The sequence below is a fragment of the Callorhinus ursinus genome, unplaced genomic scaffold (genome assembly GCF_003265705.2).
Source record: "Callorhinus ursinus isolate GAN/ISIS: 27379988/994484 unplaced genomic scaffold, GSC_fseal_2.0 scaffold36, whole genome shotgun sequence".
Lineage (NCBI taxonomy): Eukaryota > Metazoa > Chordata > Mammalia > Carnivora > Otariidae > Callorhinus > Callorhinus ursinus.
In genome coordinates this window covers 10685094-10711372 of record NW_027397098.1, presented here as the reverse complement: position 1 = coordinate 10711372, position 26279 = coordinate 10685094, and the positions used below count along the sequence as shown (strand labels likewise).

General features: G+C 56.0%; 1 protein-coding gene across 7 annotated transcripts in view; it reads left to right on the top strand.

Annotated features, from left to right (window-relative positions):
- PFKFB3 (6-phosphofructo-2-kinase/fructose-2,6-biphosphatase 3) overlaps window positions 1-26277 on the top strand; it is a 76339-nt gene extending 50062 nt beyond the window's left edge. For 2 of the 7 annotated variants that reach the window (XM_073879949.1, XM_073879947.1), the window contains exons 2-17: window positions 6818-6943; window positions 7846-7942; window positions 8591-8657; window positions 9214-9288; window positions 9656-9712; window positions 11894-12018; window positions 12721-12928; window positions 13207-13353; window positions 13514-13618; window positions 14983-15112; window positions 15818-15880; window positions 16007-16071; window positions 16843-16905; window positions 17911-18084; window positions 19554-19576; window positions 22051-23611. In XM_073879949.1, the coding sequence (XP_073736050.1) occupies window positions 6818-6943; window positions 7846-7942; window positions 8591-8657; window positions 9214-9288; window positions 9656-9712; window positions 11894-12018; window positions 12721-12928; window positions 13207-13353; window positions 13514-13618; window positions 14983-15112; window positions 15818-15880; window positions 16007-16071; window positions 16843-16905; window positions 17911-18084; window positions 19554-19576; window positions 22051-22093 (1568 nt within the window). In that variant the 3' untranslated portion in view covers window positions 22094-23611. The other 5 variants (XM_073879948.1, XM_025853559.2, XM_073879950.1 and 2 more) reach the window with 5 other exon arrangements.
- The last annotated feature ends 2 nt before the right edge of the window (window positions 26278-26279 follow it).

The following is a 26279-nucleotide window of genomic DNA, read 5'->3' as shown; positions in this document are numbered from 1 at the left end:
CCTGTGCTGGGGGTGAGCAGACAGCTGCCTGGAACCAAGCCTGTGCTCCTGGGGTTGGGGAGGGTCCGTGGATGAGTGACCGCACAGTTGGCAGCATTTTGCCGGCGGGTGAGCTACACACACACACACAGACACACACAGACACACACAGACACACACACACACACACACACACACACACACTCCACCGTGCTTGAAATGTGCTGGCAGTTCACCTTCCTGCCCTGTCATCGGCCGCAAGTGCTTTGGAAAGGTTTACCTTTTATCTTGGGCTCTGTCCCTAAGGTGCGGAGAGAGGCACCTATTAAAAGGGTGGTCCCAGTGGTTTGAAGGCAACACCTGCTCTCCAGGTAACGCACCCGGGAGTCTATTGGGTGGAGGGTGGATGGGGTGAGTCGAGTGCTGGGTGTTCTGCTTCAGGCAGGGTCAGGTTACCTGAGAGGTAAACATGGGATCCTGTGTCCAAATCCTCAGAGTGGCTTCCAGGCAGTGACAGCCTGCCTGCTGGCCTTCTCTGCTGCCACGGTTCTCAGGGCATGGTCGCTGGGGCCATGGTGACTTCTTGCCACCTCAGGCTTTGCCCAGGTCTGAGTCACCAACCAACATCCCCGCCCCCCCCCCCCCCCCCCGCTGCCCCTGTGCCCCAGACAGGAGGCGGGGAGAGCTGGCTCTGGGGTGCTCCTAGGTCATCCTGGTGATGGGGGCCTGGCAAGGTGCTCCGGACACTGGGGGCCGCTCCTCCACCAGCTTACCCCCTCTGCTGGACCTGGGGTTCTCGGGCCCCAGAAGCCTTAAGGACTGGTTTCTTTGCAAGGTAGCCAAGGGCCGGGGCTTTGCAGGTCTGTTTCTTACTTTCAGATACACTCTGAAATAGCTTTCTACGCTGGGGCTGACCACAGTATTCCCTGGTTGGCGGTGGGGCATGCGGTGCCCTAAATCGTGAGGGAGATGTGGCCGTGGCAAGACACAGAAACAACCCCACCCTTTTTGACTTTTGAATAAAACCAGTATTTCTGGAGCACTTTGTAAACTGTAATTGGTCATGCAAATATAGGTTGGTTCTCTGTACGTACACACGTGTGTTTGTAAGTAAGTGTGTACACACGTGCACACATTTAGTAGTCCCCCGAGGTTCATGGTGGAGGTGTGAGGTTGTGTGTGGGGGCACTGAGATTGGCTGGCATTCGCTCAGTCGTGTGAATCGGAGACAGACAACTGTGTGGCTATGCTTCCTTCCTCCGGGCTTCAGAGACCCATCCATTAGACGGTATCAGTCTGCACGTCTCACACGCAGATGAGAGATTTGCCTAAAATCCCTGTGAGAACCATCAGAGCTTGGTGTGTGCCTGGGTGTGTGTGTGGGGGGGGTTGGGTGCTAAAGCGGGTGGATTAAGTCTCTTGTCCCCGCCCACTCCTGGAATCCCTCTGTGTGGTTCTGGGGTGTAGTCTCAGACACATTCTTCCTTATAAAAATATCTGCAGCCTGGATATTTGTTACATGACCTTATTTCAAGTAGTGGTGTCTTTTTGGGTTTATATAGTGATATTTGTTTCTCAGCAGAATGGGGAAAAGAGGGTATTTCTTCTTGGGGCATCTTTCCTGGTTCCCTTTCCTCCCCCGTCACCTTTCCCCCCTTCTTTAATGGTATTTGGAAACTTGGAATGATTTTCTTCCTTCTAAACCTGTTGCCATCTTTCTGAGTGGTGTCCTAATTAAGGGTCTTGAGGCAGACTCCTCTGAGCTTTCTTAATTAAACGATGGCATGGTGAACATTACTGTTCATGTACAAAGAACAGTAAAACAACAACAGAAAGTTCTAGATGGGCTAGTTGGACGATATTTCTGTGTTTAAAGCACATCAGTTGGGTGCCCTGTTGCTCTACCCATGTTGTGGCAAATCCTTACAAAACCTGCAATGTCAGTTGCAGACTGTAATAGGATTTACTGACCAGCATGCCATCGATAAGGAAGTAAATGACTGGTAAGGGCCAGCTGTGCGTTTAGGACACTATCACTCAAAGTTGAGAGCCTCTGTGTGGGAGTCCCGACTTTTTTGGGTGAGGTATTTATCCACTCAAAACCTGAGTGTCTACAATCTAGCTCATAGGTTATGCTCCGTCTCCTGATAGACTTTCATCCTAGTAGGGGCTCAAACCCAGGGGGTGGGGGTGGGGTAGGGGGAGGGGGCATTCCAACTTGAAGGAAGAGGGGAGGGGGAATGTTTAGGAGTTGTCCCAACCTTATCTTTGAGGGGCCACTACAGTTTGTAGCAGGGATTCTCAGCCCTGGCTGCATGTTAGAGTTATTTGGGGGAGATTTGTGGGGAAAGAAATCCATAGTGGTGAGCCCAAGCCAAGGTGGAAGTGCTACAGATGGGGCTTTGGGATCAGCCACTGGTTGAGAACCACCAGTTGAGTTTCAGGTGAAGGATTTCAGATGAGAAAGACCTAGGTGAGCCCCAGTTCTGTCCCTCACTCTGTGTGCAGTGGGACCTGTCTTCACCTGTGGGTCTTGCTTCCTCGTGTCTAGAGTGATGGAAACCATAACGACTCCTGCTGACGGAGGCGGCTACAGGAAGCATTTTTTACACCGATCCCCTTGTAGTTCATTCTCCTGAGAACCTTGATGAAGCACCCCTCCATTTCATGGTCAAGAGGCTAAGATGCGGAGAGCTCAAGTAGCTTGGCCAAGGTCCGAGGAAGTGGTGGGGCCCTGCCTCGAACACTGTTTATTTGACTCTGTCCTCTGTCCTCTCAGCCATGTGGTATTGCTTGCCTCCCAGGGTTGTCAGATGATTCACTCAAATGCGCAGTTCCTCCCTATTGCCGGCAGGGACCGTTCAGATTAGGAGGGCCATTCATTGGACAAAGGTTAAGTGAGGCATGAGTTACAGCATGCATGCAAAGTAATGGATGATTTGGTATCCAGCAGTGGGACAGAAGAGCTTTCTGGGCCTGTCTTCTCTTACCCCAGGGCCAAGTAGGTGAAACCTTCCCAGTGAGCCCTTCTGAGGTGGGGGGGCGGGGGGGGGTTGGTGTCACAGAGGTCTTTGTGGGCAGCGCTTGGTTTGCTCTTGCAAACCTTCCTGTAGACACATGGCAGGGGAGACTCCTGCTGGGACCATCTGGGAATTGACCCCGTCCACATTCGCAGCTTGCCCCTCTGTCAGAAACACCCCTTCCACTTGTTGCCCTGGAACTTTGCACTGAAGCATGATTAGCTGCTTGCAGAGAAGAACACCAATGACTTAGCATCTTTTGCAGTTGGCATTTTGGTGGAGTGCCTTTGGGTGGAAGGAGGCATGGGAGCAACAAAAAGTGTCTTCCAGCGGTTTCTTTTCTGAGCATGGATTGTGGGCGTTGGTGTGGTGGGTGAGGACAACTGTGGAGTGCCTGTTGGTGTCTGTGCGTTACACGCTTCCCGAGAGGCGAGTCATTGAATCTGGGGAGTAGGGCCGGAACTGGAGCCCTCGAAGGCAGCCTCTGTGCAGGGCGAGGGGGTTTACCCTGGCCCATCCAGCTGACCATTTTTAGGACCAGCCACTCAGGTCGCCCCATCGTCTGCTGCTCACTGCCCTCAGCAGCCGGCCTCCTGGTTGTCACTTGCTTTGCCGTATCCGCCGGTACAGCGGTGCCCCTGGCTGTGGACAGTTAGCCCTTAGTTCAGGTGCTCCCAGGGACGCTGACTCTGACTGCCCAGTTCACACTCACCCCGTGGCCACGCCCAGCCCCAGTGCCAGGGCTTCACGCGGACGTCTGCGCTGCTTCCTCATGGCGCTCAGCACACTCCGAAATGACTCTGTGCCTCTGTGTGCTGTACTTTGTCTCCTCCCCACCGCAGACCAGGGGTGTCAGCGTAGCGCCTGGGCCACATAATGCTCGGTGCTCACAGGGCACCCGGCACATGTGTCTGTTGCGTGAATGAATGAATGCAATGACAGGAGTTGAGGGTGGGCTCCCAGAACTTGGTGACTTTCTGTGAGCTCTTGCTCAAGTGTCAGCCTTAACCCTGGATGAGGCTTTTTTTTAATTTTAATTTTAATTAATTAATTAATTTACTTATTTAAGATTTTATTTATTTATTCACGAGAGACAGAGGCAGAGGGAGAAGCAGGCTCCCCGCGGAGCAGAGAGCCCGATGCAGGACTCGATCCCAGGACCCTGGGATCATGACCTGAGCCGAAGGCAGACGCTTAACCGGCTGAGCCACCCAGGCGTCCCTGGATGAGGCTTTTCGCTTGAGCTCTGTCCCCCTCCCCCCGCAAACCCCCGCAAAGGTGTTTATAGTCTGTGAACCCAGCGGTCTTTAAACAACTGCTTCTTTCGCCCTTCAACATAGCGAACATATGTGTCTCCCCTTAAACATGCTTACGTGGACATCTGAATACATCCGAGTATAAAAACTTTGGGGGGGGGGTCAAAAAGAAGTTAAAATGTTAAACATTTATGTAAGATGAAATGAAACACATAGGAACTTCTGGGAAAATTTTGTGTTAAACTCCACCCATATCTTCCCTAGCCCCTGGGCTGTTGGGGGGAGAAGAGGAGACAGCAGAGTGCCCGGGAATGTGGTAGGAGAGGTGGAAGGAGACGCTCTTCTTCTGTGGGTTAAAAAGGTCTGCAGAGAAGAGGAAACTGAGGGTCTAGGGGGAACTGAGGCAGGGGCAGGTGATGATAGCATGAAGGCACTTGAGCTCACCTGTGGGTTTAAAAAAGGAGTGGGGAGGGGTGAAGGAGAGTAAGACTCAAAAGTTTAGTCAAACAGTTTCCCTGCTCTGAGACCCGGCCCCTCTCACAGCTCCGCCCAATCTTGTGCGAGAAGCCAAAGGACAAGGGAGAATGGCTTCTGCTTTGCTGAATAAGAGGGGGATGATTTATTCGGGTTTGAGGTTCAGCTTGAATTCTTGGCTTAAGATATTTACTCTGCCATGTCCTTACAGTTTTTTTCCTCCCAAAGCATCGACTGCCAGGGATTTGTGCATACGATTACTTGGTAGTAGAACTAATCCCCTATTTATAAGTCGGTCCGCCTTTGTTTCCACTTACTTGGCATGAGTCCATCAAAAGTATTCCATGCGTGTGCACAGCTGGTGGGGGGGGGGGGCAGAGAGAGAGAGTGGATGTGTGTGTGTCCATCGGGCCGGCCTATCTGGATGCTCTTGGGAGCCGCGGCATGGTGGAGACGTATCAGATACGGCCACTGGAGAGCCAGAGTGGCTTGAGGGAAGGATTAGTAGAGTAAAGGTTGTTTCCAGGCATAAGAGAAGACTTTGCTCTTGAGTCACCTGCAGCCGCCACAATGCAAACAGTAGGGTGTGTCTTATGTCCCCACTGGTTTTCGGGAAGGCCAGCACTTTTCTCTTCTTGCCCCTCGGACTCAAGAAAGCCCATTGGCTCTTCTTTGCTCTATTTGTGTACTTCTGCTGGGCAGGGAAATGCCTGTTTTCTACAGACTTGTTTGTCCCCAGCCCCTGGGAGCTGGGGAATCCCAGCCCAGCGCTTTTATGGCTCCTGAATGTCTCCTGGCCCCTGATGGCCTTTCTTCGTCCTCACTCTGCATGGAGAAGGTCGCTGATGGTCTAAAACATGAAAGAAGAAACAGCTCCCTCTATGCTTTGTTTCCTTCCTCCTTGCCCCCAGCCCACAGGTCCAGGGGGCAGATCCTAGAACAGGATGGTGGGTGTTTGGACATGTCATCTCAGTTTGGTCACAGGCTGGGTGGGCATGGGACCGTGTTAGGGCGTCCAGCTTAGGGGAGGTGTCCTCCTTCAACCCTGTGCCTGTCAGTGGCCTGGTGGCTCTCCTTCCTTCCCCATTTGGCACTCGCTTGTTTAGGAAGACACAGAGCCCCTGGCTAAACCTCACGTCTGCCTAGATCTGTGGTGTGATCACAGTAGCTTTGCCGGCATCCATGTGGCCGGTGCCCAGGAAGCAATGCCAGGTAGTTGCCTGGGCGAGCAAGCTTGACTGTGGCAGCCGGCGAGCACCAGGCAGTGTTGTTGGGCTGGGGGTGGGCAGGTGGCTGGTCTCTTGCTCCCAATGGGTGGCCCCTGGCACTCTTGTCACCAGGATGCTGGAGTCACCTTAGAGTCTCAAGGGCAAGACACCAGCCAAGGAAATACTGCACCTTAAGTGTCCAGACCAGGGTTCTTTGGGTTCCTTTCTTAAAACCCAGTGAAAACTTTTCTCCCTGGTGCTTTTTTCTTTTTTTTTTTTTTTTGTAAAGATTTTATTTATTTATTTGAGAGAGAGAGAATGAGAGATAGAGAGCACGAGAGGGAAGAGGGTCAGAGGGAGAAGCAGACTCCCTGCTGAGCAGGGAGCCCGATGCGGGACTCGATCCCGGGACTCCAGGATCATGACCTGAGCCGAAGGCAGTCGCTTAACCAACTGAGCCACCCAGGCGCCCTCCCTGGTGTTTTTTTCTTATCGAAACACCTCTCCTACTGTTAACCTCACCCCCACTGGTGTTGGGCAGTCCCTTCCTTATGCCCCCCCCATAGTGCCTCTGCTTTGGGGTCAGTAACGGGGTTCCTGGCTGGGTCTAGGGCCCTCAGGGATCGGGTTGGTATTTGGGGTTGGGACAGCCCCTGCCATGCATGACCTGAAAGCAGGATGGAGACATATAACTGGGGGGCTGGGGTCTCTGGCCAACAGGGGTTCTCGGCCTCGCTGGACTGTAAAATGCCCAGGGCTTTGAGGTGGGAATGAAATAGGAATTTTTGCAGAATTCCTGAACGTTCACTGTGGGGCACAGGATTTCGTTCATCATCGTGCGCTGCTTCATCTCTCACACCTTTCCTTGCTCTCCCCCTAGCCTGTGGGCCGAAGCTGACCAACTCCCCCACCGTGATTGTCATGGTGGGCCTCCCAGCCCGGGGCAAGACGTACATCTCGAAGAAGCTGACTCGCTACCTCAACTGGATTGGCGTCCCCACGAAAGGTGAGGCCACGGGCCGGGGCCAGGCTGGTCACGTAGATTGCTGCAGTCCTGCTCGCCTACCCCTGAGACGGGGAGAAATGGCTGCCGGGACCTGCCTTGCAGGGCCACTTTGGGGCTGGCCTGTCCCCCGTGGCTGTGGGGGACCCATTCCGGCTGTGTCTCTCACCGCGCTGTGTACGTACCCTAACTTTTGTTGGGGTGTTTTCCCACCTGCTGCTGTGTCATCCCCACTGCCCCCCACGTGCCGAGCTCGGCCCTCACCTCCTTCAAGAAGCCTTCTCTGGCTGCATAGTCTGTGGGGAGCCGTGCCCCCCAAGTTCCAATAGCACTTCGTTGTGACATCCTTCTCCTGACTGTCATAAAGGGCTGCATACCATCAGTTACCTTTTTATGACCGGTCTTTGCGACGACCCGGGGGAGGTCGTGAGGTCGGCCGACCTCCTTTGGACATGTGCCGTCCCCCGCAGTGCCCAGCGCCGCGTGTCACACAGTGAGTGCCCCGCCAGCGCCCTGTGCTTGCGCCGCGCGGGGGCTGCCAGGTCAGCAGGAGAACGGCCGGTCTGGACCCCGGGGCAGGCGTGAGACCCCGCGCTGTCCTGGGGGCCGTGCGCAGAAATCCCTGCCCCTGTCGCCGCGTCACACGGTCTCCCGAAGCTGGACTGCACCGGGGCGGCGGGAAAGCAGGCCGCCATGAGCAGCCTTGGGCCTGGGGTTGCCGGGCGGCCTTCCCGGCTCACGGCCCTGCACGGGGGTCCACTTCCCGGTGTCCGTGTCTTAGCGCCATCTCGTTCAGGTTGGCGTGGGTGTGTTGGCGTGGTTTCCTTTTTTCGAGAGAGCTGCGGATGTGTGCGGCTCCTTCCTCCCCGGGGGTCAGCTGAGGGCCCTTGTCTTTGCCTCTGCAGTGTTCAACGTCGGGGAGTACCGCCGGGAGGCCGTGAAGCACTACAGCTCCTACAGCTTCTTCCGCCCCGACAACGAGGAAGCCATGAAAGTCCGCAAGTAAGGCCCGGGCTGCTGCGGGGGCCTGGACTTCCGTTTGCTTTGCTTCCTGAGGGCAGGTTCTGTAAGGGAAAGAGGAAGCAGGCCTGTGGGAGGAGGTCCGGCCCCACCTCCGAGTGTCTTAGGATGAGTCCTGGCCTCTGTGGGACTCACTCCTTCATCTGCCCCCAGGGGGTCCGGTTCAGCTGACGGTTGACAGAGATCAACAGCCATGTCTCACTGAGAATGAACAAAATCATTTTTGTGGGAAATCTTCTGTTGACATTTGAAAAGGATTTTTTTTTTTTTTTTAAGCCCAGGGGGGTCATGAAACCCAAGTGCCATGGTGCCCAGCCCTGACAGCTTTTTAGACTCACCTGGCAGCTTGGGGCGATCCTGAAGCCAGCCCTACCCTACCTAGTGCCGTGAGAATCTCTGGGCAGGACCTGGGCCTCAGTTCTGTAAAAGCTCCCCATGAGATTTCACCCTCGTCTCTCGAGGGTGACTAGCCACCTGTGTGAGGCCTCTGGGTCTGTGCGGGCTGGGCCTAGCAGTTTAGCAGTAGACTTGCCGGTCACTCTGTTCGTCACGAGGAGTGGGGGGGCTGCTTGGGTGTCCCCCGCGGGCTGGGCTGGTCTGAGGCATGGCTTCTCTTTCTGTGTGTTGCAGGCAGTGTGCTCTAGCTGCCCTGAGAGACGTCAAAAGTTACCTGACGAAGGAAGGGGGCCAAATTGCGGTAAGTCTGGGGACTTGGCCAGCTCTGCTCCAGCATCGTAGCAGGATGGTGCTCTGGAGAGAGGAAGATGTAGACGCGGGCCAGAGCAGTGCTGAGAGCCATTGCAGGGACACCTCCAGTAGGGACAGGTGCCTGGGCCTGAGAGTTCGGCGGTGGGGGGGCAAGGGGCTAGAGCAGCACAGGACCCAGGAAGGTGGTTAACTGGGAGCGGACTCGGAGCACAGCTGGTTGGTGTGCTCTGCACCCGCTCCTCTGTGAGGGCCCCAGCCTCCGAGGCAGGCTGGACCTGGGGTGGCTCCCGCCATGGTAGCCAGGGTCCCTCCCCCGTGCCTTGCTGTTGTTCATTTGCTTTAAGTTCTCTTCCCACCTGCCCATCTGTCCCTGAGTGCCCGAGGCAGTGGGAGGGGCGGGGGGGGGAGCAGGGCGTGGTCTCTCCTGGAACCACATTTTTGGCTTACACCTAGAGGTGACAAGCAGGCTGACCTACTTGTGGTTTGGTGAATACTACTCATCTCAAACTTGGGCTCTCTTCACTGCCCTTCTGTCTCCCTATTAGGTTTTCGATGCCACCAATACTACGAGAGAGAGGAGACACATGATCCTTCATTTTGCCAAAGAAAATGATTTCAAGGTGAGCCAGACTTCTTGTCTTGCTCTGGAGTATGCAGGAGCAGGGAAAACAAGCAACTCAGGGATTGGCTGGTTCCCATGTCTGGGGCACCTCTGCTCCATGCTTGGTTCTTTACCTCCTACTGCCCTTGTTTTGCTGCCTACAGTTTGGGCCTTACCGGTGGGGCCTCTGAGGGGTTACCGTGACTAGGAAGCAGGGAGGGTGAAGGACTCGGGATTGAGCAAGTGGTTCATTTTATGTGTTTGGGTGTTTATAAGTGGGGTACTTCCTCCTCAGATGTGGTGATGACATCACAGTGACACCAAAGTCAGCCCTTTGTGTTAATCACATTTGTTGTTTCCTAACTTTTCGCTTTGCTTTCTTCCAGGTGTTTTTCATTGAGTCTGTGTGCGATGACCCTATGGTTGTAGCCTCCAACATCATGGTAAGACCACACAGGACCCCACTCTAGGGTGGCAGTGAGAGAAAAGTGGGGAACCAGATCTGGCCCAGAGCAATAACTAGACGCTGAGAGCGAGCTGACTATCCCAGCTTGTTGGTTTTGTCTGAGAGGTGGGATCCAGGGAGGCGGGAAGTACAGAGTGGTATTTAATTTAGAAGCATGTTCTGTGACCTGGACTGGCTTTATCTGGGGTCCTTGCCGACATTTGGCAGAAAGCAGTCTTTGCGGGACATAAGAGATAAAGCAGGGGACTGGGAACAGTTTCTGTGAGTGGCAGTAGCTTGGCAGCCGAGTGGGGACAGGGCTGCTTGGGACAAAGGGCAACTTAACCCTCCAGATGGGAAAGGAGAAAGCGGGCTGGACTCTTTAGCTGTTAAGGTCCTTAATCAGTAAGAATGATCGAGTATCGATAAAACTCCGTAGGACGCAGCCAGCGTAAAAGGCAGAGCCCCCAAGAGTGGGAAGAATGGAGGTAGTAAAACAGTCTTTCTGCCTTTGCATCTGCAACTTTCCCTTCTCCTCTCCCAGTGCCAAGGGGGAGGTTTGCTCAGATCAGTTGAGGATAATTGGCAGCTTAATTTAATTAATTCTTAAATTTTGCCACGCGAGAGCAACATATCGTAAATGGAAACCGTTACCATGAAGACTTTACTACAGGTCACCTTCTCAAGTAGGTAATTTTCTCTCCAGCTTAAATGCATGAGAATAAGATGGGTCTCTAATGAAAAGCAGGTCTGATGCGTGCACAGGGAAGGTTCTGGTTTGCTGTAGACCAGCGTGCGTCTTTAGGGGGTTGCTGAAGATTCACTGGCTTCTGGCATTGGAACTTTTCTTCAAGGTAGTGGGAATATTTACAGGCGTTTCTAAGAAATGAGTTCATATTTCAGGAAGGGCTATTCAAATTGTGGAAAATCAGCCCGGATTAGTTTCAGCGCGTCCACAGGAAGAGGCTCAAAGTACAGGGATGTAGGACAGAAGTTGCTGTAATCTGAACAGAGGGTTTTGCTGTGTTTCTTCGGTTTGGTTCTCCTAGTCCCACTTGGTAGCGAGGCACAGTGCAGGTGCACAGTTAAATTTTTCCGCAGTGAGCAGTCCCCACGTGCTCGGCTGGAAGCTCACCACTTATCTTGTGCTCTGTTAACACATCTGGTCATTTGCCCCACTTCAGAAATCTGTGGCTCTGCTTAAGCCCAAGAAGCAGCTCTGGAGCTTAGGCCCTCCCACTGCGCTCTTTGTGGCGGCCGTGCTAGGGAGAAAGGGGTTTGGGAACGTAGATCATTTCTCACTGTGGTAAAATATACATAAGACCAGATTTGCTGTCTGACCCGTGTAAGTGTTCCAGCCCGTGGCACTCAGCACGCTCACATCTCTGATGCAGTGGTCACCCCCCGCGATGGGCAGAACGTTTTCATCTCCCCAGACTGAGACTCTGCACCGTGAAGCACCTAACTCCCTACTGAACTCGGGTCTTTGAAGAGTGTCGGCCTCTCTTGTGGCAGTACTGGTTGTTGTAGAGGAAGAGAACACCTGCATTAACAAATTCTGAGTTTCCCTCAGATCTGCCCCATTGCTCAGACCTATCACTTATGGGAGATGGTGGGTCCGAGGGTTGTTTCTGCTTCACCTCCTTCCCAGGAGAGCAAACCTTCGAAAAGACAGGGCGTGTGGGCCCGGTGGAGAAGTACTAAGTGGGGACCAGTGACAAGCACGTGCTGCCCCATATGGGTGGTGGCAGGAAGAATCGTGCCTGGTGCGTAGGGCAGGGCCTCGCTAGCTTCTCCAGAGTGCGCCTTTGCTAACCGGCAGCCTACTGTGCTTATCCAAAACTTGAGTTGAGGGTTGGCGGTCTGGTGGCGACCTGGCTACTGGGTTGATCCCGAATCATGGCCCATTCTGATGTGCTCATTAGAATCCTTGTGGGTTTCCTGTCTCCATCCTTCCGGGGAGCGATCCTCTGTCTCCCGTGGGTGCTTTCCCAGTGCAATCATCCGGCTCTGACTCAACCCCTGGTATATTTCTTTTTTTCCTCTTAAATGCTGGGTAGGATCATCATTATTCTGAGCTGCTCTGTATTCTCCCTGTTTGCAAGCCCCAAATCCTGCTTCGTCTAAGCAGAAAGCCTTCACAGCGTGATTCATCAGCTGCCTCTTTGTGGTGTTACAGGAAGTTAAAATCTCCAGCCCGGATTACAAAGATTGCAACTCAGCAGAAGCTATGGACGACTTCATGAAGAGAATCAGTTGCTATGAAGCCAGCTATCAGCCCCTCGACCCCGACAAATGTGACAGGTGATTCCTAAGAGATGACCGCTTCTGAGTCCCCCCGCTTTAGTGTTTCCTTGCTGTCCTCACAAAGCACTTGCTCCTGGATACTTTCGTCAGTTCTCTTTTAAAACATCTTTTGAAAAAAATCCTGGGGCGCCTGGGTGGCTCAGTCGGTTAAGCGACTGCCTTCAGCTCAGGTCATGATCCCAGGGTCCTGGGATCGAGTCCCATGTCCGGCACCCTGCTCAGCGGGGAGCCTGCTTCTCCTTCTCCCTCTGCGCCTCCCCCCTGCTCATTCTGTCTCTCGTTCAAATAAATAAATAAGATATTTTACAAAATAATAAAATAAAAAAATCCTTGATTGCGTATTCGGTGTCCGTGTTTTAGGTTAGCTCACCTTGTTGAGGTGTGGAAGGTGCACATCGAGCCCCAGCTTCCTCCTGTCCCTTTGCTGTGTCCTTCCTTTTTCTGTTCTGTTCTCGTGCTTTGCTGTCCCCCCCTCTTCTGGGAGGCAGTGGCCTCTTGACCACCCCTGCACACTTACTCTCTGTCTCTGAGACGGCAGACTCCCATCTGTGCCCTCACAGAGCTCACGGCCCGACGTGGTGGTTTTGTTGGGGCTGAGTCTCTGCGACGGGCCTGGGGCCCCGGGTTTTACACGCGGGCCGGCTGGGCTGGGCTGTGCGGTCCGGGCACTGCGGCTCAGCTGCTTGCCTTCCTGTGCAGGGACCTATCCCTGATCAAGGTGATCGACGTGGGCCGGCGGTTCTTGGTGAACAGAGTTCAGGACCACATTCAGAGCCGCATTGTGTACTACCTGATGAACATCCACGTGCAGCCCCGCACCATCTACCTGTGTCGGCACGGCGAGAGCGAGCACAACCTCCAGGGGAAGATCGGAGGGGACTCGGGTCTGTCCAGCAGGGGCAGGAAGGTAGGGGGGTGGGCAGGGGACAGGGCGGGCTGCTGAGGGATGGGGTGCGTCCCCAGGGGTATAGCGTGCGCGGGGGGGGTGGTCCCCGGGTCTTCGGGGAGGATGTGCCTGCAGGGGCTGCTCCTCAGTGGCTCCCGGGCTCCTCCTCGCTGATCTGATGACAGCAGAGCAATGTCGCTGCCGTGGCGTGGGACGAGTCCTGCACTGCTTCTCGTGGGGTGGGGGGAGGGCAGGAGCCTGAGTCCAGCGCGTGTCCCTCCCGTCCTGTGCCCTCTCAGTTCGCGAATGCCCTGAGCAAATTTGTGGAGGAGCAGAACCTGAAGGACCTCAAGGTGTGGACCAGCCAGCTGAAAAGTACCATCCAGACGGCGGAAGCCCTTCATCTTCCCTACGAGCAGTGGAAGGCGCTCAACGAGATCGATGCTGTGAGTGCGGGGACCCGACGTCGGCCGTGGGAGGCGGGGCGCGGGCGCGGGGGGCGGAGTGGAGGTCTCTTCCCACCGAATTTGCCCGAAGTGAGGGCCCTTGCAGACGTGCACGTGCTGTGTTGAGCGACGCGCAGTGACGTCTGGGTGTCCCCACCAGGGTGTTTGCGAGGAGATGACGTACGAGGAGATCAAGGACACCTACCCCGAGGAGTATGCTCTGCGGGAGCAGGACAAGTACTACTACCGTTACCCCACCGGGGAGGTACGTGCGCTGGTGGGGCCCTGCGCCCGCTCTCGGCGTGTGACGGCCAGGCCGGGCCGCGGAGGACTGTGGGGGGCCCAGTCGGCCCCCTTCCTGGCGACGGGCCGCAGTAGCCGAGGGCTCTGGGCGGTAGGGGCAGAAGGGCTCTGCATCCAGCCTCCCGTGTACCCCTTCCGATGCTTGTTCCTGGCGCTCTCAGCTCCCGTCCAGTCTGCCTAAACCGATCCTTGTAGACAGCTCCAGGCAGTACGGTTGTATTTCCTGGTGAGCAGCCACGAGATGCGTTTCTCTGAAGAGTACGTAGTGATGTGGGAGACGGCGTCAGTCGGGGCGATCATTCGCTCGGTACGAGGGACACCCCCCGCCCCCGGCTGCAGGCGAGGTGGCAGACGTGTGTCATCTCAGGTCATGTGTACTCACTGAGTCGCGGCCACGTGTGGCCCTGTCTGGCCGAGCGAGCAGGGGACGGAGCCTCTGGCATGCGGGGTGCTCTGGGGGTCTGCTGCAGGCCGCCGGGGACGCTAGTGGGTCCTTGCTGTCTGCAGGCTCTCGGTCTTTGTCCTGCCTCGTTCCCTCGTGCTCAGGGCGCTGCCCTCCTCCGTCGCCCTGGCCCCCGTTCCTGGAACCTGATTAGTAAGAGAAAGCAGGGGGACCACGGAGGGAGTGGCGTGAGTGGGAGCCGTGGTGGTCCTTTTTAAAAGCCACCCATCAGCCCCTTCTTTTTCAGTTTCTTTTTATTGAGAGGAAATTCACACAATATAAAATTCCCCATTTTAAAGTAGACAATTCAGTGGTGGTTAGTGTACTCACAATACTGTGCAACTGTTACCACTAATTTTAGAATGTTCTATCACTCCCAAAAGAACCAGCAGCCTGTGACCGCCCCCCCCCCCCCAGGCCCTGGCACCCACGGATCTACTCTGTGTGTCTGTGGACACGTCTGTCCTGCACAGTTCGTAGAAATGGGGTCGTACAACACGTGGCCTTTTGTGTCTGGCGTCTTCCACTTAGTGTAACGTGTTCAAGCCGTCCTCCACGTCGTAAGCGTGTGTCAGGATGTCATTCCCTCCCCCGTGTGGAGGATCAGGGAGCAGCCGTGAGAGAGGATCGTTTACAAAGTTCCTCTCGGAGGACTGCTTCTCCGCATCCTCACCCACAGGGGGACAGTCTCCCTTTTCTAGGAAGCCAGTGGAGGTGGGTCCCCCAGCGCCCAGAAGGAGTGCACCACGGAAACACCACTGGCTGTGGATCGATTCTCAGTTGATTCCGTGTCCTCTGGTTTCTAACCACAGGAAGGCGTGGCCCCCACCCTTCCTGCGTGCACCTCTGTTCCAGTGCAGCATCCCTGTCCGTCTGTCTTGCAGTCCTACCAGGACCTGGTCCAGCGCCTGGAGCCGGTGATCATGGAGCTGGAGCGCCAGGAGAACGTGCTGGTCATCTGCCATCAGGCCGTCCTGCGTTGCCTCTTGGCCTACTTCCTGGATAAGAGTGCAGGTGCCGCCCTCCTCCCAAGCCTCCTCGGGGCGGTGGGGGCGATTAGGAGCCAGTTGGGCTCCCCAAGAGAGAGGATGGAGACTGGCCTTGGAGTGTGGGGTTGCTGCAGACCCAGGCCTTCCCCACCCAGGCCACACGGGTCATCTGTTGTGCTGCTGGGTGTTGGGGCAAGCCTCCCGGCCCAGGGCTTCCCAGCCAGCCCTCGGAAGACCTTCGGAGCACAGTTGATGCACAGTCTGATGGGCTTAAGGGCTTCGTGAAACAGCCTCCTGAAAGTCATCAGCTCCTCACTTCTCAGGGGCTTTGGGCTGGGGGCCGGGGGCAGCACTTCAGCCCACCTCTAAAGAACAAAGCACCCAGAAAATTCATGAGACTTAAGAGACTTAAAAATTTAAGCCTGTGTCTTATCCAAGCTTCACCCGAATCCCCACGCACCTAAACTGGGGAATGACCTTTGAACTCTAACGCACTGCGTGAGGGCGGGTTTGGACTTGGCTTTGAGCGTGTTCTTTTGGCTAGGGGTTTCTCCGAGGGCCGCCTACCTTGAGCAGGAGGGGACCTGTGCGTGGGGTGGTGGGGGACGGAGACACGCTCGGCCGGGACCCCGAGGGCACCGACGCCGTGGCCGAAGCTCTCCCTGGGGACCTGTGAATGTCCGTCCTCAAGGCTCGTGGCTCATCGTGAGGCCCTTTCTGTTCTTTTCAGAGGAGATGCCTTATCTGAAATGCCCCCTTCACACCGTCCTCAAACTGACACCTGTTGCTTACGGTGAGTGTGGTGACGCAGCCCCTGCCACGCTCTGCTTCCCTGGGACAGTGGCTCCTGGTGGCTCTGGAGTGGAGGTGGCCTGTCCCCTTGAACCAGGAGCCAACCTCTGTCCCCACCCTCACGCAGGCTGCCGTGTAGAGTCCGTCTACCTGCATGTGGAGTCTGTGAGCACGCACCGGGAGAGGTCAGAGGTGAGTGCACCCCGGCACCCCCCTCCATCCCCCATCCCGGGAGGGACTCTGTGGAGTGACAGGGCCCGTGGGTGCGAGCCCTGGGGACGCCCCCACGTCACATTGCCTGTAACTGCACACCTGTGTCCTTTAGCACCGGGTTCTCGCTGAGGGAGTTTGTTGGAAATCGGCTGGACTTTGTGACTTTCTCCCCTGCCTTTCCTTTTCATTCATGTGTTTCTGCCCTGTCTCTGTCTGTGGCTTCTTGGCGCCTTCTTTTTCTTACTTTTCCATACTTAACCCCCACCCCCCATTTTGACGTAACCCAGGAAATGGGTATGAAAACGGAAGACACATTCTGCTCTTGCAAGCAACAACCGTAGCACAGCCAGTGTCTTCCTTTGGGGCGACTAAGACGCCTTTCACGTTTAGAGTGACCGGTGCAAACGGGATTAGCAAATGCGCTCAGTTGTCTGCGTACGCTTAGGTGCAGAATTAGCAAGAAGACGGAAGTTGTGGCAAGGGGGTGGGACTGGAGAGGCGGTGTGGTCTGTGAGGTAGGGACTCCACGGACCACCCGGGGAATGGAAGGTTTCTTCAGGAGACCCCAGGCCTGGTGGCATCTGGTTTCCCCTGGGGAGGCCTCACCCTTGGAGGTCAGCCAGGTCGGAGACCCCACAGGCACAGCAGTCCGCTGCCCGGGCGTGGTTGGGAAGGAACGCTGGGTTTACTTTCCACCGACTATCTGTCAAACCACAACGCTTTGCCAGTTGACCCTTTTCTCTTCCACAGAGTGTGATGTTCCCGTCCGCACAGGACACCTACCTCCCTGTTCCCAAGGAGCTTGGCCACAAGGTTTTGGCATGAAAGTCCCAGCTCCCACCAGCCGTTGCCTGGCTGGTTGACCAGAGGGAAAGGAGGATGGACAGCCAGGCTTGGCCCTGTGGCGGCCCCCGATTCTGAACGTGGGCGGTGGGGTGAGGAGCAGCCTCCCAGCCCGACTCCGCCAGCGAGGCTGGGCCTCCGCTGGGCTCCAGTGGTCCCTGGGCACCTCGCTGTGTGGGACTGGGGCAGTGTCTTGAGGGAGACTGACCTCTGCTCAGGCTCCTGGGCTGCAGGCTTCAGGGTCCCAGGGCCTTGGGACAGAAGTCCTCGCTCCTGTTGCGTGGTCACTCAATTGGAAGGCTAGTGTTTGGCCCCGGCTTGCCATTTCTGCCCCCACCTCCGATTTTCTGCCTCTTTGCTCTCCTGGTGGGGGTCGAGGCTTGCACTTCTCGTCCTAAGCCGGGGTGTAGTGATGGGGAGCAGGAACCATCCCGTGTCTGCTGTGCGCACCCTGGCTCGCGGTCAGTGTTGGGGCGGGGGAGACCAGCCCTGGCTCCTCCCCCTCTGCCCCTCCGTGGTGACCCGAGCCTCGTACTCAGGCCTCCGTTCCCCTCTCTCGGCTGTCTCAGAGGCTGGCAACAAGGTTCTTTCCTCTGATCTCATTATCTGCTGTCCCTGAATGACTGCCCGCAGAGCTGGTCTTGCTGTCCGTCCCTCGCCTGCTTTGTGAACGTTGCGTTTGTCCGCGTGGGCGTCTTGGAATGTTTCGGGAAGGGGGCTTAGCACATCCTCCCTCGTTCTTACCAATTGGGAGTCACGGGGTAGAATTGCAACCCCGTGGTCCCAGGGTCAGGCCCTGTGGTCAGTCTCGAGTCTGTAAAACCCAGAAGTAGAGAAATGTGTTTTGTTTGGTTTTGGGTTTTTTTTTTGTTTTGTTTTGTTTTGTTTGGGTTTTTTTTTTTTTTTTTTTTGGCTTATTTACCTCCCCACTCCTTGTAACTGTCGCCTTCTCTCTTTTGTCTTTGTCTCGCTTAGGATGCAAAGAAGGGACCTAACCCGCTCATGAGACGCAATAGTGTCACCCCACTAGCCAGCCCCGAGCCCACCAAAAAGCCTCGCATCAACAGCTTTGAGGAGCATGTGGCTTCTACCTCCGCTGCCCTGCCCAACTGCCTGCCCCCGGAGGTGCCCACGCAGCTGCCCGGACAAGTGCGTTGACCCCTTTCCTTTCTCACAGTCAGTGTGGGGTGGGAGGAGAGCCCCCCTGGGGGCAGCGGTGGCCTCAGACCCAGGCCTGTGTGTGCGGGTGGGGGAGGGAGAACGTGGGGATGCCCCCCTCCCCCCCACCGAGGTTCGTGGCACCCTGGGGTCCTTCCTTGCTGACCACGGCTGCGCGCGTGCACGCCTCCTTTCTGAGCAGCTGTTCTTCCCGGGGCAAAACAAGGCAGAGCAGGAGAAATGGCCAGGTGTCTGGGTCCCACTCACATTCCCGAATACTTTTTTTCTCAAACAAAATGGAAGACAAAGGCCTAGTTCAGAAGTCTCCCTTTGGCTCTGGGTCACTGGCCACGCGTGGCCCGAGGACGTCTTTTCTGTCCCAGGCTGATGGCCGGGAATCCTCCCTCCGTGCTTCCTTGCGCGGCCCCTGTTGTAGAAAAGCATGTTCTCCTCCAGAGCCGGGGTAGAGCCTGGGCAGCCAGACTCGCAGGACGGCCTGGGAAGAGCGACTTTCTCACACAGCACGGATGCCACATAACTCCACATAGTAAAGACACTAAAAAGCAAAAACCCAGCTAGATTTCACTAGTTTAGTTTGCTGTGAAGATACAAAGCTGACGGATGTTGGTTCTTGGGCATTAGGACTTATTTTCAGAAGAGCATCTTTTCCTCGGTGGCAGCCAGGATTCTTTGCCAATACGAGAGACCTAGCAATTCCCAGGCACGGATTTGGGGGCCTCCTCAAGATTGCCCCCCATCTCCACCCACCACGTCTGGGCTCTTCACAAATAACTCACAGGCTGAATCTCAAATCGGATTTGAGAGCTCAGTGCCGAGGCCCCCAAACTATTGCTGCGTTTCCCCTGAAGCTCATACAAATCTCGTGGTGTCTGGACTTGGCGTTGTGGGGGAGAGTGCCGGGCAGCCTCAGGCAGGCCACCAAACCGCTGCAGGCCTCAGTTTTCCCGTCTGTGGAAAGGGGAAATAGCACTTACTGCAAAAGGCGGGTCAGACGAGGTCGTTCGTGCTGAGCGTCTCACACGGTGGTGGCCGCCCCTGGCACTAGCTGTAAGATGTTATCGTGTCCTTTTATGGAAACCGAGAGCTGAAGTGGTTTGTGGGTGACATTCAGTTTAGGCGTAAATTGTGGGGTCACGGTTGGAACTGGAGAGGTTGCTGCCACAGATGCTTGGGGGGGGGACTGGCCTGGGCCGGGGTTGGGTGGCACGTGGGCCTGTGCTGCGGGGTCACGGAGGATGCACGGCTGGGGCGCCCCCGACTTTGACAGGACAGTCCTTGGAGGTTGCCAGGCCGGATCCTCTGGAAGTCTGGAAGCCATCGGGTGGGGCCAGGCTGGTCCCAGCAGAGGATGTCCTGGTTTCAAATGACTCGGGGCCTGTACCCTGTCCCTCTACTGACTTCTTTCTCTCTCTCTCTCTCTCCACTTTTTCTCTCTGCAGCCTTTGCTAGGGAAAGCCTGTTTGTAAGTATTTTTCTGTGAATAATTTTGCTCCTCGCACCTCTTTCTCCTTGCCAGTTTGGCCTCCCGCCTGATAAAATGTGGAGGACCGTGACAGTTTTGGTCATATCTGACAGAGAAAGACGGCCTTGGGGGAGGGGAAGGGATTCATGAAGTTTTAGAGAAAGTTGCAAGAAGCAATGTGGCCCCGCTGTCTCCGGCGTGTCCTGCTGCCCCGCTTGCCACAGCTGCCTTCCTGCATGTCCCTTGGGGTCCTCGTTAACTGTTAGTACTTGCAGTGGGCCTGGCTTGATATAAACCTACCTTTTTCCCTCAAGTCCGATTTTGGTGCCAGGCTGGGTCTTATGCCCGATGCATCATCTTTTAAGTTCTGTGCCTCCTCTGGGAGAGGCCTTTCATGTTGAAAGGAAAAGTAACCCAGGGCCTCGTCTGCAAAACAGAGGAGGACAGGCTCTGGGGGGGCGGGGGGCGGGGGGCGGGGAGCGGGTGTGGTGGGCCTGCAACCCTGCAGGCTCTCCCTTCTGTCCAAGCAGAGACCCACTCCTGTGGGGGCTCCGAGACCCTAGCTCTCTGGGGAGGTCTGTTTGGGAACCATCGCTGTGGATCTGGTTGTCCTGTACCAGCATCTGCTTAGCCTTAATGGTCACGACCAGGATTGGGTGCAGCGCTCGAATCAGAACCATTGGTTTCCCCTGTCCTTCAGCCGGAGTTCTGCAGGAAGTTTCTGGTTAAGTGTCAGAATTTCTGGTTAAGCTTCTGTTAAGCTGCTAGATAATTTAGTGTGTCCACTGCTCCGGCGGCCCCCGCCACGGAAGGAGCCGAGGCCTTCCATCTTGGAGTTCCATGAACAGCTGCCGTGATATACCCTCTGCCCCAGCCCTTCCGGTCACTACCTGCCCATCCTCCTTTTTGCTGATTGGGTGACCTTGACTAATTGACGCAGAAATGGAACTGGCTTGAGGAGTCCAGCCTGGTGAGCTTGAAAGTGTGGCTTGTTCTTGGAAAGTGGTTGTTTAGCATCATGCTGGGATTAGGTGGCCCCACCTGCAGCGAAATCTGTTTTGCGATGCTTTACAGCTCACGGAGAATGGGCTTGCTTGCATATGTTCCGTGTCTTTGGGCCTTAAAATAACTCCAGGAGGTCTGTAGGGCAGTTCTGTCCGTTTTTTACCAGATGGACAAGGGTAAGGCCCTTGCCTACGGCCGTCCAGCTAGTCAGTAGCAGAACTGGGACTTGAATGGGTCCGTCTACCTCTCCTGAAGGCTGACTGCCTTCTCTGTGCTGGCTTCTGGCAGCAGTCAAGGCACTGTTCACCTACCGCTGGCCGGGGCACCTCTGACGTTTGAGGCCCATGGGGCATCGCCCAGAGCTGCTTGGATGTCCTTTCTAGCTCTTGCAGCCTCTCCCATGCACCTGCCCTCTGCAGCTGCGGTGTGTTTACTTACTGGTGGGCCTGTCCGTGAAATTCAGCCTTAAAGACAATCTGTCCCCTGTCTGGTAGGAGCGTTGTAACCGAGTGCTTCTAGAGCAGGAGTTCTCCTGGTGTGAAAACTAGCCTTTGGGTTTGGAGGCTTCTACTTTTGCATCTGTGCACATCCTGTTGCTTCTGAGCCATGGCCTGATGCTGCCAGGAAAGACACCTTCCTGCTGGGAGGGTCGCCCCTCGGGCATATCCTCCCCACCTTCTAAGGTTGAACTTGCCTGTCTCTGTGGCTTATAGTGCCTTTGGCTAGAATCCCTGCAGTTCAGCAAAAGTATATCCTCTGGACCCGTCACACCTGCACCAGCGTCCAGCCCCGCCTGGGAGTGTGAGGCCACGTCTGAGATCGCAGATACCCACTTTTGCTACTCAAGTCAAACCAAACCCGGTTTGGATCTTGGTTTTATTGCTCTCCATCTTTGGACTTCTGGGCAATTCTAGCACTTCTGCTTCCTCGTCTGTAACATGGAGACAGGAACAGCACAAGGTGTTTTGATCATGAGAATATAGATGTGGAGCTTAGCAGAATGTCCAGCACATAGTCCGTGCCCGGTGGACACTAGCCGTTATCACGGGACAGACTGTGCCCTGTGCTTTGCTGGGATGCCCAGGGTGCTCGGGTTTGCGCTCCCTCTGCATTTGGATGCCCCCCTGTTCCTTCTGCATAGGCCAGTGGGGTTTCTTCTCCTGAGCAGCAGGAGCACCAGGAGACTGGGGAGTGGGGAGAACCCCTGGGGGCTTACAGGTTGTGGCCTGAGGACACCAGCGAGATCGTGAGATCGTGGTTTCCTGGTTAAGCGGGCCCGCCTGCCGGGTCGGGTGCCGCATTCTGCTCTCCTCCCCTGCTGGCAGCACTAGTGCTCTGGGCGGCGGACCATCGGGCATCCTTGATTTTTAAATTTCAAATGCACACGAAAAAGAAGATACTACTAAAGATGTTTTGTTCTGTTCTTCTTTCCCAACATGTTCTTCCCTTCCCCCCACTATGCTTGAAAGACGAACTGTTTGTCACATTTTCTCAAAGTTTTCTCCTTACTAACCTTGGAAAGGTAAATGGCTCTGTGCATGCCCCTCTCTGTCCCCTCCCCCTCTCCCTGAGGCATGGCATCTCAGCCTGTCCGGGCATCTCGGTCTGTGTGGAGACTGGCCATTGTCAAGTCTGTGACTCATACACCCCGTGTCGGAGAACACGTGTTTTTTTAAAGAGCAGCACCATTGTCTCGAGGTCCTCTCTCTCTCGCTCTCGCTCTCTCTCTCTCTCTTTCTCTCTTTCTCTTTCTCTTTCTCTCGTTTCCTTGTTTCCCTCCATATGGCCTGAGCCAGGGCACCATGCGTGAGTGATGTGACGTGGCCCGTGCCTGCACTCCCCAGTGTCATTGTTCTATTTGTCATCATCCGCGGGCGCTCAAAGCCGTGGGCGTGCGAGCTCAGAGGGCCGGGTGGAGCCGGCAGCTGCAGTGGGGGCGGGCAGCGCCTCGAGCTCCCTAAGTGGTGGGCTGCAAGGCTGCCAGGTCCTCCTGGGGAGACCCCCACCCACAGACACCGCCGCATGGACCTGTGACCAGAGGTGGCGGTGGCCTGGGCTGAGTGGGGGCTGCGGGTCCTGCGAGTCTCTTCTGTCCAGGCGTCCCCACTGCGGACCCTTGGTTCTGCGCGGGAGCAGAGGGGGCCGCCAGGATCCCTGCACCCCTGTGTGCCCGCCTCCGCTCCCCCTCCCCCCGCCCCCTTCACACGGCCTGGGCGGAGACAGGAGGGGAAAGAGCACTTGGACCAACTGTTTCCTTTCTTGGTGAGGCGGGTGGAGGCGAGGCGAGGAGCGTGCCGCGTGCCCTGGCAGCTGCCCTCCGGCCCCAGCTGACTGAGAGACAGCTTTTCAAGGGGGTTTTGATCCTGGTCAGCATCATAGGTAGGGGTGGGACTTCCAGCAAGGACTGCTTTTGTTACAACAGGAAGAGAGCTTTAGTGACACGCGTCCTTGCCTGCCTGGCGTCCTTGCCTGGCTCCTCCCTGGTGCCGTCCCTCTGGCCAGTGGCACCCCTGTTCTGGCTGCCCGGCCCGTTCCTAGAATCTGGGACCCAAGGGCCGGACGCGCGGTCTACTTGAGCAACTTGGGAGGAGAGTCCGTATGCTTCGTTGGAGGGCCCCTGGCCCATCTCCTGCCCTGGGGGTGGGCGGGCCGGTCTCCAGGCTCTAAAGGGCCGAGGGCTGGAGGGCTCCTTAAGTGCGGGCGCTCGGTGTTGCCCGGAGCTCCGACCCACGAGAGCTGCCTGTTCTCCCCCCGCCTCCTAGAAGCAGGTGCCAGGCCTCTGCCCCGAGGGCCCTCGCCCGGCCTTGCCCAGGCCCTTCTGTGGGGTGACGTTGGGCTTAACTTCCACCACGGCCCTGGAGGCCACCTGGGCCTTCTTCCACCCGTTTGGCGATGACGCTCTTCTGGGGTCGTGCTCTTTGTCTGAGGGAGGGACGTGGTCTCCATCGCATGGCTTTAGTCTTTTTGGCTTTAGGAAGCCTCGTGGACAGGAAATAATAATTCCCTTTCCTCGCCCCTCTCTTCTCCTGGAAACAGAACATGAAAGGCACCCAGAGCAGCATCGACTCCAGGACACACTGAGGCCGGACCCGGCGGTTCCATTCCAGTTCCATTCCTGCAGCTTAGTTAGTGCTTTTCCCATCTACCCGAGGCCAGCGATCCCCAGGACTTCTTCCGGAACGGGGTGGGTGGGATCGAAGAGGGGCCTGCTGGTCAGAGAGGACCAGGCCCCCGACCGCGGCAGGGCGGCCGAGACCCCCAGAGGCCTCTCCCAGGGGCGTGTGTGGGGTCCGCGCCCTCTCCCTGGCCTCGCTGATCCTCCGCACGGCTCAGGAAGGATATGAGCCGTCGAAGAGGAGCTGGGAGAAGGCCCCGAGGAGGGGATGTTGGCCTCCACGCTGTTTTGTTTTGTTTAGTTTCTATGATCCTGACCTGGTATGTTCCCAGCTTGGGGAGATGACACTTGGCCCCAGAATCCTAGAGTTAAAGGGGGGCCTAGATCCCAGTTGCTGAAGAGGAAGGGATGGTGAAAACTTTTACAAGGCTCTCCTGGGCCTCGTGGCTCAGATGTTGCCTCGTGAAGGAAGGATTCAGGCCTGCGCTGGGCTGGGGCCAGAGGTGCAGGGAGAAGGCTCTGAGCCAGACGCGCCTGTCTGATCGTTAGCCACCTGCCGCGGGGCCACACACCTTCCTTCCTGGGTCTGCGTTCTGCCTCTGCAGATGCTCAAGGACAGTCTGGCTGTGTCAGCAAAGGGAAATACTGTTCCAGAAGAGCCCCAGGGCCTCCCCCCTCCCCCTCCCCCCTGAGCTGCTTGCTCTTGCACTTTCTTAACTGGCAGAAGGCGGGATGGGAAAGTTGCACCTTCTCTTCAGGAACCTTGATGTTTGGGATTCGTGCCCTTGGAGGCTGGAGCTCGGAAAGCATGTGGGGAATGGGGCATGCCCATGAGATGGGGAGCTCAGGGGGACCCCAGTCAACCAGCGGGCAGCAAGTTGTTCGGATCCTTGCAAGACTGACCCGGGAGATGGAGCAGAGATGATCAAGCCTCTGGCCTCCTTCCTTCAGGATGTTCATCGTCTCCCTGTGCTTCCCACGTGGGGACGGTGGCCCAGCCGAGACGTCCCCTGTGGCCGCATCCTCCAAGAGGCTGTCTGTGGTCTCCTGGCGGGACTGAGCTCAATCCTGCATATTTGTGTGGAGCATCTGCTATACACCCAGCATGGTCCTGGGTTGCTTTATTCTGAAGAAGAGAATGTCCTCACTTGCCTTTGGCTCCTGTGGCATTTTTGGGGGTGGATCAGAGCAGGGCTTGTGGGGCATGTGGTTCTGAATACCTGTAGTTTCTGCCTACTGGTTTCTCCTTGCTGCCTCCATGGACTGGGGATGAGGAGGGGTCCTGAGGCCCAGAAGAAATGATTTGGAGACTCCGTGGTAGAATTTGCCCAAATGACCCTTTGAAGAATCTCTAAAAAGCTGGTGCCAAAGGTCACTTCCCTTGCTCGCCCTCTGCTTTCGAGTCGGACAGTCTCACCCCTCTAAGCTGACAGAGACGTGTACTGGGAGTGGGCTCGGGGTGTGGGGGTGGGGGGCTTGGACATCCAGACCGGGGGCTGGACAACACGTGTTTTTCTGGTTGGGGTTCAGTGGGACATCGGGACATGCTTCCGATACCATACAGTCAAGTTCGTGGGTTTCGCACCGAAACATTCAGATCCTCCCCCATAATTCCCCAGTTGGGCACTTTGCCCGAAACGATGTCTGCGTACCTGTGTTCCTGTGTGGCCGAAGATGGTCATTTTCCCTTTCCTGCCATCTCGAGTCTCGTCAGACGGCGAGCGTGCGCGCACGAGCGTGTGCTTGTAGGTCGGTCGTGTTTTTAGACCAAGGGGCGTGCAGCTCTGCTCTTGAGGACAGCTTTCTTAAGTCCCTCTTTCTGGCCTCCTTGTCACGCTGGCCGCCAGAGCCAACTCTTGAGTTTTGACCCTTCCTACCGATCCACCTGGGGCTGTGTGTGGGTGCCCTCCCCCGGCCTCCAACTGCTGAGGTCAGTACCTCCGGAAGGGAACATCCCGAGCACTCCGTGTGTGAGGGCCCAGATGGGGCGAGAGGACATAAACACGGAGGAGCCGAGAGACCCCAGAGAGAGCAGAATGCTTCCCGACGGAAAGCCGGGATCGGACTCGAGGCGCTGGACGGAGCGTGTGTGTGAGCTGTGGTCATGGGGCTACTGATACTCCATCGCCTCTCCCCCCTTACCCCCCGAAAAATATCTGGGACCAATTTTGTTAACTCGGCATCGTTGTTTTTGGGTGGGCTTACCCCGTGTCCTTACTCTGTCCTGAGACCACGGGCGAAGCTCGTCATTCGCGGGGAGAAGAGAAACAACCACACCAATGATGTTTTCGTTTGTAATACTTGAAATTTATTTTTTTATTATTTTGATAGCAGATGTGCTATTTATTTATTTAATATGTATAAGGGAGCCTGAAAATAGAAAGCTGTATAGATCGGGTTTAGTTGTTCGTTGGTTGGTTTGGGGGCCTTTTACGTGTGACTTACGACTTTCTCTGTGTTCTGTATATTGTCAGAATTAATGACCTGGGATGAGGGGTGTGCCAGCTTTTCAAATGGGATGCTTTTCAGAAATTTGTATATTTTGCAGTTGCCAGAACAATAAAATACCTGGTTGAAATACGC